The sequence below is a fragment of the Zootoca vivipara genome, chromosome 1, assembly GCF_963506605.1.
Source record: "Zootoca vivipara chromosome 1, rZooViv1.1, whole genome shotgun sequence".
NCBI lineage: Eukaryota > Metazoa > Chordata > Lepidosauria > Squamata > Lacertidae > Zootoca > Zootoca vivipara.
In genome coordinates this window covers 114458740-114477583 of record NC_083276.1, presented here as the reverse complement: position 1 = coordinate 114477583, position 18844 = coordinate 114458740, and the positions used below count along the sequence as shown (strand labels likewise).

The following is an 18844-nucleotide window of genomic DNA, read 5'->3' as shown; positions in this document are numbered from 1 at the left end:
AAATTTGAAGTAATGGACCAGTGGCATGCATTAATTAGCAGTGACAGTTTCCAAAGCGCGATTACAGGATTCTATTACAGACGAATATTACAGAATGCTTTTAATAAAATGTAAACACCTTAATGTGTCACGTCCCCCCCCCCAAAAAAACCTTCATTCTGATATAGCTGCTATTCATTCAAAATTGCAATGAGAAAGCTGTCTTTGAAACCTGATATTTTTGGAGCGCTTCCAGAGGGATCTGTTTATTGAGCTTTAATCAGGGAATTTGTTCGTAGGGGGGGGTGTTAGACAACATCGGCTATTTAAATGAGCATTTGTCCTTATTTGTTGGGAACCTAGACGGTAAAGGTAAAAAGGTAAAGGACCCCTGGACAGTTAAGTCCAGTCAAAAACGACTATGGGTTGCGGCGCTCATCTCCTTGCATCAAAGCACATTCCAGTGCGTGGTCCTGCAAAAGTCTGGTCTTTTGGGAACGCATGTTCATTGCACAAGACCTCTTAATCAACTATAGTGGCACAAGCTGAATTGGTCGGTAAGCGACTGAAACCCACCCAGAAATAACAACAATCTGGAAACACCCTTGGCCTTAACAGGTTTTTAAAAAAAGGAAAACGGGAAGATCCTTTATATCATACCATTTGGTCCATCTAGCTCAGTAATGGCCATGCTGACTGGCAAGTGGCTCTCTAGAACAGGGGTCAGCAAACTTTTTCAGCAGGGGGCTGGTCCACTGTCCCTTAGACCTTGTGGGAGGCCAGACTATTTGGGGGGGGGCAGGCACCTTTCTGATTGGCTGAGGAAATGCTGCAAGGGGGTGGAGAGGGGCCAAGTTTTGCTGAGTTCGGAAAATGTATTTAACCCACTGCACAACAACATGAAGGTGTGCCGTTTGCCATCTGCTGCACCTATTGATTTTGTCTGACAGAACCAATAAAATAGTTTTTAGAACTTTGGAATTTTGCTGACACAGTGCGAGTGGGGGGGGGGGGAGATGAATAAATTCCTATGCCCCACAAATAACCCAGAGATGCATTTTAAATAAAAGGACACATTCTGCTCATGTAAAAAAACACTGATTCCCGGACCGTCTGCGGGCCGGATTGAGAAGGCGATTGGGTCAGATCCAGCCCCCGAGCCTTGGTTTGCCTACCCATGCTCTAGGAGCAGGCATCCCCAAACTTCGGCCCTCCAGATATTTTGGACTACAATTCCCACCATCCCTGACCACTGGTCCTGTTAGCTAGGGATCATGGGAGTTGTAGGCCAAAACATCTGGAGGGCCGCAGTTTGGGGGTGCCTGCTCTAGAATTTCACTGACGAGTCATTATCCCCATGCTGCAAGTTGCAAGGGGTTATGGCTGGCAAGCAGCAGCTTTGCAGTTTTCATACTGCGGATCAAGTTCTGAGTGGGATACAACTCTGCAATGTTGTCTGGGTGAATTAGAACCCCTGTTGCAGCTTGAAAGCTGGGCTGAAGTTGAGATTAAGAAACAACGAACCTGCATTGTTATTCACTGCTTTTACCTCCGTACTGCATGGTGGGCAAAGGCAGTAGTGCATGACAGCCCTGCAGTGTAGTGTTCTACTCTTATTGCTTAATCCCCCGTCCAGTGAAGCTTACTCCCTATTCTGTAACACTGGTTGACCCTAACAAAGGTAAAGGGGCCCCTGACCATCAGGTCCAGTCGTGTCCGACTCTGGGGTTGCGGCGCTCATCTCGCTCTATAGGCCGAGGGAGCCGGCGTTTGTCCGCAGACAGCTTCCGGGTCATGTGGCCAGCATGACAAAGCTGCTTCTGGTGAACCAGAGCAGCGCACGGAGCGCCGTTTACCTTCCCGCCGGAGCGGTTCCTATTTATCTACTTGCACTTTGACGTGCTTTCGAACTGCTAGGTTGGCAGGAGCAGGGACTGATCAACGGGAGCTCACCCCGTTGCAGGGATTCGAACCGCTGACCTTCTGATCAGCAAGCCCTAGACTCTGTGGTTTAACCCACAGCGCCACCTGGGTCCCATTGACCCTAACAAAAGTCTTTGTTAAACTGTGAATTTTCCCCATTTGTGAATGGCCCAACACAACTTACTTTTCTTGTATGATTTGGAGAACATTTAAACAGGGTGTAAGGGTGAGCTTAGGGCAAATTACCTTGTCATAAAAGCCATAAAATTATCCTGACGTGCATAAGACCAGCAGGATCAAAGCACTAACTGCATTAATATATTGCTCCCCGTACTAGCAGTTAAAGCTTCAAACACAAAGTCCATGTTGTAGGCACAAGACAACAATGGAGTGGGGGGGAAGAAATAAGCAATTTTAACTTATTCCCCCTGCAATTCTGCTGTTCACCCCCTGCCTTAAAAAAACAGCTGTTCCAGAAAGTCAGCGAACCGTGTTGCAGAACACAGGAGGTAGCACTGGGGGCTGCAGGGGGAATTGGCAAAAATCACCTCCACGGCATGTTGGTCCATTTCACAAACAAACAAAAACACATCTGCAGAAGGGCAAGTCTGGACCTGACCCACTGAAGTTTTCAGATAATGTATTCGCTAAATAACATCTGGACTGGGATTCACATGAAGAAATTAGGTGGTGATAAGTTTCTCACGAGTAAGAAGAGAATTCAGGGTTGCCCAAGGAAAAGCAGGAGCCCCACTAGGTTCGAGACACAAAAGGAAAGACTTGTGGACAACACAGCATGAACTTCTGCAATTGACCGTTGCACAATATGGCAATGAATGCTGGCTTACGATGGCTACAGCCACAATAGCTAGATGCAGAGGCAGCATTCCTTTGGATACCATATGCTGGGGACAAACAGGGAAGGGTTATTGCTTTCCTGTCCTGCATTTGGACAGATACTACAGGAAACGGAATTCTGGACCAGATGGGCCATTGATCTGCTCCAACAAGGTGATTGCGATGTTCCTGCATGCCCATGGCTATATTCACCAAATTCCAGGCTTTCCCTCTAACGTCTATCTTTCTAATTAAAGTATATTTCAAACCTCTTCCAAGGAGATGCCAAATTTCACTAGGAAAGGGGTAAAAACGAAGAGAAGCTGAAAGAGTTATTATGGCTGTCCACAGTAAGAGTTTGGTCCCTCCAGACTGCCATGGTAGAACGAACTAATTAAGTCTGGCAATAAGGGAGAATGCTGCAATATGGCAGGGCTTCATTAAAGGCCAGTAGTTTACCAGCTGCTCACCCTCTTCTCTCATGGCAGATTTGAAATGTCTCCTTCATCTCTGAGCATTTGCAATATGTTCTGGATAAAAATGGCAGGATCTGGATTTTAGATTCCGTTTCTAAGTTGCTCATCGTTTTCAGAGTGCCATTGACTGGGCTGCTGCCTCTGCCAAAGCGAGAAGCAAAGATCAAGTGCTTCTCTGCAGTCCTCAGCATGTCAGATGACTACATGTCTTTCCCAAGTTTGCTTTCAGCTGTGACCAGAGCCGTCTTTCCCAGCAAGTGGGGGAGCTGCGGGGCTTTGCCAGCGGCCTCCCCTTTCCCTGCACGCACACTTGTGCCCCGCCAACTATAAGGCTGGCGTGCAGCTTGCCTCTGCAAGGATCGTTCTCCTCCTGAGGCGGCTTGGGAGAGAGTTGTGCCCCTCCGGATGGCTGGCAGTGCGCAGCTATGGCCACCCCAACACTATCCGTGGTAATTTGGGGGCGCTGGGCGGATATTTGCACCCCAGCGACGCATCTGCTAAAGACAGCCCTGGCTGCGACAGTAGAAATGAATAGAAAACAATTGTACAGAAAATGGCATTCGAGAAGCACTGTGGCTTAAAAGCCGTAGCCACGACGACAGCTGCTTTTGAAACTTGGGACCTGTTGGCATGAAAGTTATTGCACAGGCTGTTCAGAGTAGTTGGGAGGGCGGAGGAATAAGCCAAATCTATGCAAAATGAGATGAGAGCAACTCCCTTTTAAATGCTTTATATCTTACATTACATTACATTACATTACATTACATTACATGGCAGGGAGTTGGACTAAGTGACTCTCAGGGTCCCTTCCAACTCGACAATTCTGATTTTATGATGCAATGACTTTTTCATTAACTGGAATCTTCTTAATATGATAATTTGCAGGCGCTCTGTTTCATTAATTTTAAATAAAGCTTCCACCCCCACCCCACCCCCCATAAAAAAGTATTTAAGGTAAGGCTACGTTCCAATTAGATTGATTTCTACAAATTTATGTTCATAAATATTTCTTACGGTTCCTGTAAATGCTTGCATTGACTGCCAAGTTCAGATGAATATCAAAATGAGGCTGAATGTGTTGCTAATTCTACACAAGATTAATAAACAGTACATAACACATAACACATGTCTTGCTAACCACATCCTTCAGAAGAATTTACTGCTGATAAAGAACAACGCAATGGTCTGTCATGTGACTTGCTCCATAAGAAGACTTTTGTTCTCTTTTTTTTGTTGTGCAAGTTCCCACATTATGTCAGAGGAAATAGCTGTTTGGGCAGATCCAAGAAAGGGGAATGCCCAAGGAAAAGGACTAGGCTTTCAACACCTGTGAAAGCATGTGTTTTGGACAAGAAGGGTTTTCAACTAAACCCTTGAACAATAATTTGGATATTAAGTAGTTTAACTATAGTCTCAGCAGGCTTGATTAATAAGTATTACTATTTTACATTTTTATCCTGCACCAAAAGCTTAGGGGAAGCACAACTATTTGACGTTTAGAAGACATCTGAAGGCAGCCCTGTTTAGGGAAGTTTTTAATGACTGATGTTTAAATGTGTTTTTAATCTTTTGTTGGAAGCCGCCCAGGGTGGCTGGGGAAGCCCAGCCAGATGGGCAGGGTATAAATAATTATTTATTTATTTATTTATTTATGTGGGGAGTCCCATTGTGAATGCAGAAATCAGTTTGCTAACATAGTTATTCAGTTGGATACCACCCCGTGGTCCTTTTCTTCTTTTGTACTTAAAACAACCATGTTGAGGTAGGTTTAGAGATAAAGGCTGGCCTAAGGTTTCCCAGTGAACTTGATGACTGACTGGGGATTTGAGTGCTCACAACTGCAATCCAACGGTCTAACTCAGTGTTTCCCAAACTTGGGTTCCCAGCAGTTTTTGGACTACAACTCCCATCATCCCTAGCTAGCAAGACCAGTGGTCGGGGATGGTGGGTACTGTAGTCCAAAAAAACAACTGGAGACCAAAGTCTGGGAAATGTTGGTCTAACTCAGGCATCCCCAAACTCAGCCCTCCAGATGTTTTGGGACTACAACTCCCACCATCCCTAGCTAACAGGACCAGTGGTCGGGGTGATGGGAATTGTAGTCCCAACACATCTGGAGGGCTGAGTTTGGGGGTGCCTGGTCTAACTATTATACCACCCTGAGTCTCCATAATGGCCTGTGCAGGACTGGGAAATGGTGGTGTCAGAGACGCTGATGCGGCTACTCTAGAGTAACGACTCCTCGCAGCATAGTCCTTTTAGACTTTTATTAAGTGCTGATTATTTACAGTGCTCAGAGCGATCTATATACATGCTTTCGGTCAGGTGTCAGTACCTCCGAATGGAGGTTGGCGCGTTTTCTTCCAGCAAAGAAGCTTGGGGAGACCCAGCCTCTTCCCCCGACGTTTTTTGCGCAATTCCGGAGTCGGGGGGATTGGCCTTCCCCCCGGGCTCCCCCCTTCCTGTCCCACCTGGGTCAGTGGCTCCGCAACCTTGCCTGAGCCTCGGACACCACTTCCTCCTGATTCTCCGCTGGAGGCAGAGCTCTCCCTGCTCTCCCCAGCGCTTGGGGATGGGCTGGACCTTAAGATGGGAGGGACCTCTCGGTATCCCCTGTCCCTCACAGGTGGGCTCAGGTGTTTATTTCTCAGAGCACAGGTATTAATGTGCTTATAACAACTACAGTGGAACCTCAGTTCTCGAACGCAATCTGTTCCGGAAGACCGTCTGAGTTCCGAAACATTCGAGAACCGAAAACTCACTACGGAAGCCTCAATTCAATGGAGAAAATTGAAAAACACGCAGCGGAAGCCGCTCGACTTCCGAGACGCGTTCGAAAACGCAAGCATTTACTTCCGGGTTTTCGGCGTTGGGCTTCCGAGACGCTTGAAAACCAAGGTACCACTGTATAAGGTCCGTTCAGGTACAGGTAGGAAACGCAGGCATTTATGCTAGTATCAGGGGTTAGTTTGTCTGAGTGCTCAGGCTTGGAAGCTGTTCTCGGCACCACCCAGGAATCTTTGAAACAGCAAGAAATAAAATTGCCCCATGGCATGCACAGAGTGCCTTTGCCTCACCACTGAGTAATCGCTACCTCTCCCCTCACACTCACGCTTACAAGATCAGCGCTACCTAGGCTAATGATATGGCTTCCCAGCGGGCTTAGGCATGAACCCCTCTCTTTTTTGAAATCAAATGCTGAATGGCATTTGGTGTTTTTACTCATTTACTGATATGCTTTTCCAGAGCCTGTTCCGAGCCACATTGCTAAGCTTAGTCTGGACTTATAAAAGGCAGTTTTAATAAGATAAACATAAATGTTAAACAATTCACATTAAGCAGCCATCTGGACCCCAACGGAAAATTTCATGTTTTAGGTTTACATATCAGCATTTGCCATCTGGGTAGTCAGTTATAGATTTTATGTGAAACTCTCTGTGTGCGTTGTAAAGTTTGGCTATTAACTCTTATTGCGCTTTAGCAAACATATTTGCATCAGGGTAAACAAAAGGAGCAAGGCAAGGGCCCCAGATTTAGAATTTTATATTAGGTGTATATAACAAAAGCATTCTGTGGTCCAAATATGTTTTAAATCCCTGCCAGGAGGCCTTAAAAATAAATTAATTATAAAAGATATTTACAGGAAAGTGTATAATGAAATTTGGGGGTAAAAGGAAAACAGGGTTTTTCAAACTGAGTGCCACCAACTCTCTGGCTCAAACGAGTTTATCTTAATAATAGTGATGCTCTACTACTGAATTGTGACCCTAATGAAACCCCACTGACCGAAGTGGGGCAGAAGCAGCTCCTTCAAATTTAGAACAAAAATGAAGCAAGCATCTTTATCTCATGCCTATGAAGGAAGGCATGTAAGATCTTGAGGTGAGTGGAAGAATTCCCTCAGAATCATGTGTCTTAAAACAGCCTCAAAAGCCGATCACACCTTTTACCTCAGAAAGAAGGTAACTGAGCCAAGTCAGAAGGGTTCCTCACTTTAAAATAATAAATTATAAACAGGTCGTCTTGTTTTAGTGGCACTGGATGAGCTGTATGGTTCTGGCAGTAAGTGTTGCTGTCACTACCCATGATTTGGACGGCCATTATGCCTCACTTTTATTTAAGAGTAAAGCCAATAGCTTCTTTCCCCCTTGTTCTCTTTCTAATTCTTTCTCACCTTGCTAGCCAGAACCCAGAGGCATCTGCCCATGCAGCCATTTCGAAACCATCCAAGCAAAAGGCTTCAGGGAAAAGGGGTAACTGAAGAATATATGCTTTTATACCATTGTGGGATGAAGTTTGCTTTTCACCAGATTGAATACCGTTCCCTCCCCCCTCCCCCCTCCCGAATGTTTTAAATTCCACGTGACCCACTTTCCTTATAATAAACAAATTTTTGAATAGTTGCCTGCAGATTTCATTCCGCTGCACTTGAACACTATTTTGCTACATCTGCTAGGAAACGGCATATTTTTGGTTGCAAACTGACGCCCTCGAGCTTAAAATCAGTGAGTCCGTGCATATCTAACATTCTGTTTATATGCAAAAAATGGAAGTATCCCAGCATTCACATATAAACATTGTGGGAGTAGGAAGTGTCCATGCATGCAAAGAACCTATAAATGTATGCAAGTATTCCGGTTTACCTTACACGGTCCTCGCCTCTCTCTAAGCGCACCCTACTATTAAAGAGACTGATCTGCAAACCTTCCCACCCAATCTTGCATCAGTTGTGAGTAAAAGCTCAAAACTACAAGGATGAGGAAGGGTTGAGCTACTTGCAGCAGCTTTGCTTCTCGATAAAAAGTCATTTTGATCGTGTTATTTTATTCCTCAAAACAAGTTTACATGGCTGGCTTGGCCCTCGCTATCATATTCCTTTAGTGGCTTTTGGCTCGTGGTGCTCAATAGGCCTCATCACAAATTATATGTGCAGTGTTCTCAATTGGAAGTTATGTATGATTACCCGGCAATTTTGAGTGCTTCAATTTTCAAGAAGGGGAGAAAGCATAAGACACATGCTCCAATGGTTTTATCTCAAGTATTTTCTGAGAATTCAAGAGGTATGAAACAAAATTGTAACTAGGTGGCGAAGATAATTTTCATCTGGTGGGAATGCTTCCATAAAGCATTCACGAAAGAAAGAGCCTTTCTCACTAAAACACCAGCTTTTTCAAACTGCAAATTTTTAACTGAACCTGGTGTAAGTGTTCCATTAAAAAGCTATCACTCAATTCAGAATGGGAAGCTTGAAAACCTAAACATTTTATCAGAAGAGAATCAGTTTAATACCCAACGACTGGCATTTTTCCAAGTTGTCATGTGTTTTATAAAAACAAAGAATTTTTGAAGCACTTATTTTTTTCCATCATCATTGCTGCTGCTGCTGCTGCTGCTGTTCAAGACAACCATCAGCTGTAGCAGGAAAGCCAAAACTTGCTCCTACATTTTCCATCACCGTTGGTCTTTCCCTGAAAGACCTTTAGCAAAAGGGGGGGGGGTCAAATCTCTCGAGCTGCAATGGAGAATTGTTTTGCACAGCAATTCTTCTATTCGCCACAATTTTGTATTAAACTGTCTTTAACAGTATGATGCAACGATGACTTCTTTAAACACTTGAGCATGCTAATGGAAAGGTGGGACAATTCAACAAATGTCTACATGCGTACATCTATTCAACCAGCGATACATACATTGTGGGTTACTGTAACATCACCAGGATGTGGAAAAATATTTAGAAATAATTATTTATGGTGATACAGTTTACATTTCGAAAAGTAGTATATGATATGTGTGATATTTAAAACTGACTGTACTTGGGTGTAATGCTAAACACTGACAAGCTTAGGATCAATCACATTTCGGTATCACTACACTGTAGTTTAGCGTGACATGCTTGAGACCAACGCAAACCTTGGACACACTTGGGAGTTGTAGTCCATCGGAGGGACCCAAGGTTGCAGAACATTGGTACAGAGGACTGCAAAAGATTGGGGGCTTGGTGAAAGTTGGGTGCTCCACCGTACACAAAGGCAAGGCCCCCACTGAATACAACCCAATGTTCTCATTTCAGATGTTTGCAATGTCTGTCACTGGCACAGACAACCCCAGTATTTGCTGTTAAGCCATGGTCTTCCACACGCCCTTATATATGACCCATTTCCTTCCTGCGCACCTTAAAATGAGCTTCAGAAACCTGCAGAGCTAGCCTGGCCAGAGGCAATAAATCAAAGGAAGTGTTTTCTTCACAGGCAATAAGGGGTCTATCATCTCGCCTTTAACTGTATTTAAAACCACATTTACTGACTGGGTCCAGACAGCAGCTTCCCATATACCGGAGCGTTCCAAACTTTTCATGTCTGTGACAAATTTTTAGACATGCATCGTTTCACGACACAGTAATTCAGTTTTACTAGCAAACCAGAGGTTAAACTAACCCCTTTCCGGCCCCGGGAGGAGAGCAGGGACTGTTCGTGTGACACACCTACACAATGCAGCCAACACACTAGTGTCGCGACACACTGTTTGGAAAGCTCTGCCATATAACAATTTATTGCGAGAAGTGTTAGTAAGGAAGAAGTACCAAAATGCACAAGGTTCTCCCACAACAGTCACATTTGGGGACAGCAATCCTGCAAGACCCCAGGTTCATTTGGACCAGCAGCAAATACCTGTCTAGGGATTTGCACACACAAACTCCATGTAGCTTGTCAATGTCAAGCATACGGAACAAGCCTGTTCCACTGAGAAACCCTGGTTTCAGTCAACAAAGCAGATCTGCAGAAACAAAGGAAAGTGTGTTTGAATTAGCTGTCTGTATTTAAACTAAACAAGAGGGGGGCGAGACCCATATCAGAAGTGACTGCGATATGATAGTCCAAATGTGGTGATTTGCGTCAGGTGTTGCCTAAGCATCCTTTGGGTTTCTGGCTTGATTTTTAGCACATTTTCAAACTTTCTTCCATTTTAGAAAATTGAGATGCTGTAATCGGGGCTCTGTATACTCAAGGATCGAAGTACACTACAATTGCCTTAAATCTATGAACTGTGTCGGAGTGAAATTACATAACATTATGGATTTTTCTCTAATACTACATAAGGTTCTATTTTCTTTCTTATAAGCCAATTCAATTGCTTATCTTATTAAAATAAGCATGTAATAAAACTATTAAGCTGAGCAGTTCTGTTTTCTCGGCTATCTGGACTCCAAAGTCTGGCTTTCTAGGTCCTGTTAGCAATTTTTTTCTACGTGCAGGCAACTCTTGCCTGATTATTCTCTGCTATAAAAACCGGTCAGTTGCATAAACAGTACAGAAAATGTTTCCAAGAGACTGTTAATCTTGCTGCACTTTTAGTGCTCCTAACTACAATTCAAACATTTCAGTATACTTTCTCGTGCAAAAATGAAAAATTATTATGCAGTCATTCCAAGTTTTCAAAGGGCCTTCTAAACTCAAGAAATAGGCTGCTTTTGGATGGAATGCAATAACTGGGGCCAAAACAAAGTTTAACTAGGCTGTTAATCTGTGGTCTACTTTTTCATTTTGGCTGAAGTGCAAAACACGCCTACAGAAGATTAATGTCTAATCAGTGCCAACAGACTGTTGCTCAGGCCTGTATATCACTAAGGTCCTGCATATACATTGCATGGCCATTTTCTTTATGGCAAAGCAGTATGGAGAGGAAGAGATTTCAAAAAGAGAAACAGCAATGGCTGCTTTAACCTTTATCTCTCCCCCTGGTTCTCCTGCAGGACTACAAACATTGCAAACCCATGTCTGGAACCCAGGGGATAAGAGGGGCAATTGAGAACAGATGGGAAATGGGCTGAAAAACAGGTCATCTTTATCCCAAATCATTCTCTGCCCCATATTGCTTTGGGGAAGTTCATCTGGCTCTGTCTGCTACAACACTTCAAACTTTGTTTGAATCATGTGTGTGTGTGTGTGTGTGTGTGTGTGTGTGTGTGTAATCATATATATATATTATTTAATTTATTTATTAAATTTGTATACCACCCTTCATCCAAAGATCTCAAAGCGGTTCACAGCATAAAAATACAAAGCAGTAACACAAAATAACCCTCATACTATTCTCCTGGTAACAGAGGTTCCCCATGGAAATCTTTATGCTATATAAAAAAACACTTTTCCACAAGGTCAATATGGGAAATATCCAAAATAGGAAATGCCTAACGAGTGAGCGGCAATGCTTTATGTTATTATTTTAAAATATGTTGTTGTTGTTTTTAGAAAAGGAAAATAAATAAGTTTATTTCCTCTTTGCACAAGTTGCTGAAAGAGCTATATATTTCTGTGTCTTGGTGGAGAAACTTCCTACAATGAGAATTGCTGGTAATATTTACAGTTACACTATTAGAAGAGGCAAAAATTAACAGCAAAATCAATTTATTTATTTTTTGAAATAAGTAAAGTTTAAACAGTTACACACACACACCCGTCCTTGGTACCCAGTGGATCCTGACTTCAAGAAAAGTCTCATTCCATAACCAAAGCAGCTGCCTTGAGGGGAAATAAATGATTGCACAACTTCCAACTTCTTTCTGGCTTTTAGAGCACTGAAGTTTGCACGCTAAAGAACAGAAAGGGCCCTTTTAGGGAAACTATGACAGGCAACTGCCACCTTTTGTTAAGGCCAAAAGGAGAATGCAGACAGTATCCTTCACAGATAAGTAGTTCCATGCTGCAGACACCCAACAAATTATTCACATTTGCAATATGATCAGGTGTCAAAACCGTAATGAAGATGAACACAATTTTTCTAAATCTATTCAAGTATTTCATTTCTACAAGCGCCTTAGAAACGGGGTGGGGGGGAATAATACACTTCTTCTTTTTGCACAGAGCACCAAATGATCTAATTTAATGTCTTCACCTCCTCCATATACCACCTTAAACTATTACAAACAAAGGTTTGAGCTTTCAATCATACCCTGCAACATCTGTTTCCCACACCCCATATTTTACTAGCCTGATTAAGAGTTTTGCTGAAAGAATGCTCATTTCTTTATGAATTTTTTAGTTAGATCAAAATTAGTAATCGTATGGTGCCACAGTTGCTTTTGGATTCTGTACGCCCCCCCCCAAAAAAAAGTAGTACCGGTAGTTTCCAGGCCAACACTAATACCTGCACTTCTGCTTAGGAAAAAAATTAGATTGGTTTTGAAATTAGGCATGCCTTACCATGTTTGCTTTGGGCCACGTATCAGATTGTCTTATGAGTGTTGGGGACGGGAACCGAAGGGGTAAGATAAAGTACGGTAAATGTGACTTGTTCCTCAGGATGAAATCATTTTCCTTATTGCGCCAACAAAACAAGGTTGCAACTTTAACACAGCAACCCTCTGTTTCTACTCAGGAGGAAGCCACAGTGAGTTCAATGGGACTTACTCCCAGGTAAATAGGTACATTGGTGTTCATTACTTAATGAAAGGATTTTTCTAGCGGAGGTTGCTAGACAAATTCGTTTTATGAAAAATTCGTCTAGCGAATCACGGTTTCCCATAGGAATGCATTGAAATTCAATTAATGCGTTCCTATGGGCAAAAAATATATACAGTGGAACCTCGGTTTATGAATTTTCGGTTTATGAACGCCGCGGACCCATCTGGAACGGATTAATCCACTTTCCATTACTTTTAATGGGAAAGTTCGCTTCAGTTTATGAACGCTTCAGTTTATGAACAGACTTCCGGAACCAATTACACCCATGTTTCAGTTTAAGAACGCTTCAGTTTAAGTACTCCGCGGACCCATCTGGAACGGATTAATCCACTTTCCATTACTTTCAATGGGAAAGTTCGCTTCAGTTTATGAACGGTTACTCCGCGGACCGTCTGGAACGAATTAATCCACTTTCCATTACTTTCAATGGGAAAGTTCGCTTCAGTTTATGAACGGTTACTCCGCGGACCGTCTGGAACGGATTAATCCACTTTCCATTACTTTCAATGGGAAAGTTCGCTTCAGTTTATGAACGCTTCAGTTTATGAACAGACTTCCAGAACCAATTGTGTTCATAAACCGAGGTACCACTGTATACAGTGGTACCTCTACTTACGAATTTAATGCGTTCCGAACGCACATTCGTAAGTCGAAAAAAATTGTAAGTTGAATCCCATAGGAATGCATTGGGAGAAAAAAATTGTAAGTCGAAGCAACCCTATCTAAACATTCGTAAGTAGAAAAAATCCTATCTAAACCGCATCCAAGATGGCGGACGGAGTTCCGTTTGTAAGTAGAAACATTCGTAAGTAGAGTTATTCGTAAGTAGAGGTACCACTGTAAAAAAAATTCAATGCATTCCTATGGGATTCGCTAGACGAATTTTTCGTTATAAGAATTGACCCGTGGAACGAATTAAATTCGTCTAGCGAGGCACCACTGTATACGATTGCTCCCTTAATTTCAGAACTTTTACTCAAATACAGACACGCCCCAAATAATCAGGGAACAGATTTAATTATTTTCTTTTTGACTAAAAGTAATATTTTTTAAACATAAACTTTTACAAAATCTTAAGATGGTTGCTTCCCATCTGCAAAGAGCCCTTCTCCCTGCTCTCATAGGGGAAATGCTTTCCTACTACACTAAGCAAGTGCATTACCTTAAAAAAAAATACAGAAAATATACTTCTTGCTTTACCCACCCACTGATTGAGAGAGGAAAAACCAGGATTAATCAATTAAATCAACTTTAATTAGGTGGCAGCTCTCATCACTGACTTAAAACAACATTTCAGATTTGAGTGCTGAGCCAAGGTACGGTACTAACTAACCTTCCCAACATCACCCTGCGATAGTAAGGCTTAAAGCGGAATCTCAGAGATATTGAATGTTCTTGTCCCTTTCTCTCCTCCACAGCAGTTGGCAGGCTCTCATGCTTCCCGAACCTCTGTTATGTATCTCCCTTTGAAACCACTTGTAACAGCACTGTGCCTCCAGCAGCCCAATACAGTACCAGATTTTGCGAGGTTAAACTAGTGCAGTAGTAGTTATCCGAAGCTTACAAGGTTGTGTTGGCTACGATGATGTAGCAAACACTACATACATAAAACACACGCACGAGAACACAGATTTCATTTAATTTCGATAAAGCTAGAACGACCAGAAGGAGAACAGGACTCCTGAACCTTCATCAATATTTTTGTTGCAATGGCATGCAAAATTGCAAAGGGGGAGGGGGGGCCTTCAAAGCAAAGTAGCCTGACGAGTTGTTTGCTTGGTGCAGCCACCGCAGAAACCCCTTTTCCGAAGTGGCCCCCTTCAGCAGGGAATCATGTACACTGGCCCTTAATCTTTTTTCTTTTGCAAGAGGCACTCAAGAACAAGTACAGTACAGTACAGTACAGACATTTAAGTTTGAACTTAATGGAGATTAAAGGCTGGAGGTGCCCACAAAAAGCCTCACACCCCTTTGCCACAGACCCCCTTCTGGAGCTTTCCAAAACCTCAAAAGGACACTTGTTTTCTTGTAGTTGTGATATCTGCATGCCATACCCTCCATTCTGCCCGGAGCGCTGACTTTCAAAATGCCTTAAAAATACTTAGATGGTGATATAGATCCATTTGTGCCTGTACAGTGCCCCAAAGCCACACAAGCGTTGCAACCTTTGCACCTGTAGATATGCAGATAATTAACAGTCCTGTAAAATGTAACGCAGGTAAGGCCGAGCCCGAACAGACCAGAAGAAGGCGGGGGAAGAGGGCGATTATGAAAGAGATGTCGAGAGATGCCAAGGGATTTTTTTATTTTAAAAAAACGCTCTCGTCTTTCGCCCTCTCCTGCTTGCGGTGCCAATCGAAGGTACATCAACCAGAGCCACACATATACCATGCCCTGAGCTTCAGGAGTCCACACACAGCAAAACACTTTCATACCGCAGCACCATGCTTCCACCCTGGGGAAACAAGAGGACAGTTGCTTCCTCCCTGCTCCCCTTTTTAAAAAGCAAATACAGTCTGGAAAGGTACAGAAGAGGTGCTACCCAAACATCAGATGTTAGTCTGAAGTCGTCTGCTCCTGGAAACAGTTGCATCAGTAAGCATACATTTCAAGCTTCCTTGCACCGCTCTGGAGAACGCTGGAGCTGTCTTTTGTGGAGGGTGATGGGAATTGTAGCTCCATGAGGTCAACCCCCTTGACAGTTCCCAGGATGCTTTGGGCGGAATCCATGACTGTTAAAAGTAGTGCGAGAGTGCTTTTAAATGTATGGTGCGGATGTGGCCTTAGGGAAAAAAACACAGTGCAATGTCTACTCAGAAGCCAGTTCCACTGAGTTTATTGAGGCTTACTCCCAAGGCCTAGTGATATTCTACAAGTCCAAACCTGCCACAACTTTCACTTCATGAATGAAGAATTATATAACATAATGCATTGTGTGTATAGAAACCAGGGAGAGGTATGCATGCACTTTTCCTTTTGTTACCGTCAACAGGAGAGTCTCGAAAATAGAAATATATTTCCAAGACTTGGGACAGCTTTGAATGTGTGTAAAAAACCCCAAGAAACTACTATTTTGGGTGTGGTGCAGTGCTTGGCAAATGCACAACGCACATAAGTTGCATACGCACCATTACACTTAAAAGTACGTCATTTCCCCCCAACGATTCATGGGAACGGTATTTTCTTGGGGGCTCTACGGATTGTAGTTCTGTAAACGACAGTTCCTGTGATGATTGGAGTGGGGGTGCTTTGAATTTATGGTGCATATGCAGCCAGTCTGAGGTTTCATCCAGGAATCTATTATCAGCAGAAGTGAAGTGGTGGGTTTTAACTAGGGAGAGGTGCTTTTCAGAGATGGTACTTGTGCATCCTAGAGCAAAGAGTCGCCAACACTTTCCTCCTTTCGATGGCAGATTAAGACATTTTCATTCCCCAAGGCTTTACGCTGTTAAGACTTTATTGGTTTATGCTGTTAGACTGTATTGAAAGAGAAGTTGCTGGATTACAACTTATCACTAAACTGAAAACTATAGAGAGACCTGGTCTTAATAGAGATATTGGATTCCTGTCTCATTACATATGCTAATCATCTGCATACTATCACTTGTTTTTTCCTGTAAGACTAATTGCAGCCGTTAACGGTCGTCAACACCAGGCATCCCCAAACTGTGGCCCTCCAGATGTTTTGACCTACAACTCCCATGATCCCTAGCTAACAGGACCAGTGGTCAGGGAAGATGGGAATTGTAGTCCAAAACATCTGGAGGGCCGAAGTTTGGGGATGCCTGGTCAACACCATACCCATTGAGTCAATCACCCATCTCCTACTAACCTCCTGAGAAAAACCCTACCCCACCTTCCCACTACAGTATATATAAGGGTCTGGTGACTTCTGTTTCAGTGTATCTGAAGAAGTCTGCATGCACACGAAAGCTTATACTGTAGCAACAACAAACTTAGCTGGGTCTCTAAGGTGCTACTGGACTGTGTGTGTGTGTGTGTGTGTGTGTGTGTGTGACTGTATTGCTGTTTGCATGGAACTCTGCTGTTTAAAAATTTCTTTTACAAAAAGCTGTGGGGGTTTTTTTTGAAAAAGTTTCTAGATGACCCATTCCAACTCTACAATTCCAAACTTAACTTGTTTTTTTGTGTTTGTTTGCGCACAAAATTGTTTGTTTGTTTTACTTGTTGTAAGTGGATTTTGGTATTTTAACAGTTAAGTAGCACTGAAGTATGTTAAATAAATGCCCAGAGCAATTGCTAACGGTTATTTTGAGTACTAGCACTGTTAACTCTGGTATGGGCTACAATCCCATATCCAATGTGCAAGTCCCTTGGAACATAGTGAGGCTTACTTTTGAGTAAACAAGCATAGGATTGTGCTGCTAAGTTAATTCGCCACTGAAAAGCAGCTTACAGCTTTCTTTTTTAGTGGCACGATGTTAAGTCTAAGCATGTTCCTAGAAACTACCAGAAACGCACACTTCATGTTTGAGCACATACTGGTACACTATGGCCAAACACCACACAAAGAACCAAATCCCAAGATGGGAAGGCATGTTTTAACAGAAAACATCCAAAAACACCACAGCACATGCCTCCTTCCAGACCCATGTCATCACAGCAAAATAAACCAGTGAGTTGTATTCATAGGTGACAATTGACACATTCCCTTTCCACATTGAAAAAATCCTTATAGTTAGTTATACCATCACCAACAGTCCACATTGAAATGGCTCAGGACTGCAGTATGTCAAGGACCGCCTCCCCTCATGTAAATAAACCCGGACCCTGTGATCAGCATCGGAGGCCCTTCTTCATGTGCCCCCTCCATGAGAGATCAAAAAGGCAGCAACACAAGGGCGGGCCTTTTCTGCATTGGCTCTCCGCTTGTGGAACGCTAGCCCCTGGGAAACTCGCCTGGCACCTTCATTATATATCTTTAGGCGCCAGGCAAAAACATTCCTCTTCTCTCAGGCCTTTGGCTCATTAAATAATCCATGGTGCTTTAAATTGGAGGGGGGGGCAGTAACATATTTTACTATGTTATTTATTTTGGAGGGTTTTATACCTTAAATCACCTTGTGATGAATCACCAGATGAAGGGAGGTACTGTATAGAAATTTTAATAATAATAATAAATAGTAATAATAGGTACATAAAGGGGACCAAGATTATCACGGACACCAGAGTGGGGGGGGGGGGGCCTACAGTCAACTCAAGTGTTTCCTCCTCTCCTTCCTTCTTCTCCATAGATCTACTTCAAATAATTTAGGAATCAAAGCTTTTAGCCCAAGCCTCCAAAAGTTCCAAGATTTCAGGACTCAAGCAGTTTCAGAACCCATCCGAGGTGCGCTGTCTCCTAATCCCAAATTCACAGGGCCCGTGGTGCACGCACACACCAGCGACGAGAGCAGCACTCTGCACATGCCCATAAGCACTCCTTTGTTTTTACAAATTTGCACTCTGCCCCAGGTGGGCGGTCCAGGTTTCGTTTTTGATTTTTGGACGGGTTCCAGGCTCAGGGGTAGAAGGAACAAAGCCCCCGGGTGAGTCCCGTGGGTCTTTCCAACTTAAAAGCACCCGACTGCCCGCAAGCAGCCGCCCCTGCCTCGGCCCCGGCCTCGCCGTCGAGGCTGGCAGCGCCCGCCGGTGAGTCAGCGCGCTCGTGTACGTTGCGTCACGGAGGACGGGGCGGGCCGGGGCCGAAGAAAGCCTGCAGCTGACAGCCGTCCTCGCAAGTGGGTGGCGCCTGCTACCCTCGCCCCGCCCCAAGCCGACAGGAGGAGAACGCGCAACGAGGCCTGGGTCGCCCCTCCCACGCCCCTTGGGAACCTGCGGTGGGGAAGGGGCTCCCCCTTAGGGACCCTCTCCTTGCTCAGCCAGATGCCGTTGCAAGGAAGGCGTGCGGGGGGGGGGGTGTTGCGGGTCTCTCACCTGCGGCGCCTCCACCTCCATAGTGCCGAGAAGGAGGCTGGCGCACCGGGCCAGGCTCACGGGGCGGCTGGGTTGGGCAGCGCTCGGCTTCTTCTTCCCTGACGGACGGGCGCGCTGGGAAGCTTCTGCTGGCTCAGCCGTCCGCTCCGTCGCGCTTCCCCGCTGTCCACTTCTCTGCCCGCCCCGCGTTGCCGGGAAAGTCTCCGCCGCCTGCCCTGCTCCGCCCCGCCT

General features: G+C 44.1%; 1 protein-coding gene across 1 annotated transcript in view; it reads right to left on the bottom strand.

Annotated features, from left to right (window-relative positions):
• Window positions 1-18844, bottom strand: part of NFE2L2 (NFE2 like bZIP transcription factor 2) — a 25193-nt gene extending 6349 nt beyond the window's left edge. Inside the window, exon 1 of the mRNA XM_035134632.2 lies at window positions 18614-18844. Coding sequence (XP_034990523.1) covers window positions 18614-18634 — 21 coding nt within the window. The 5' untranslated portion in view covers window positions 18635-18844. The remainder of the gene's footprint in view (window positions 1-18613) is intronic.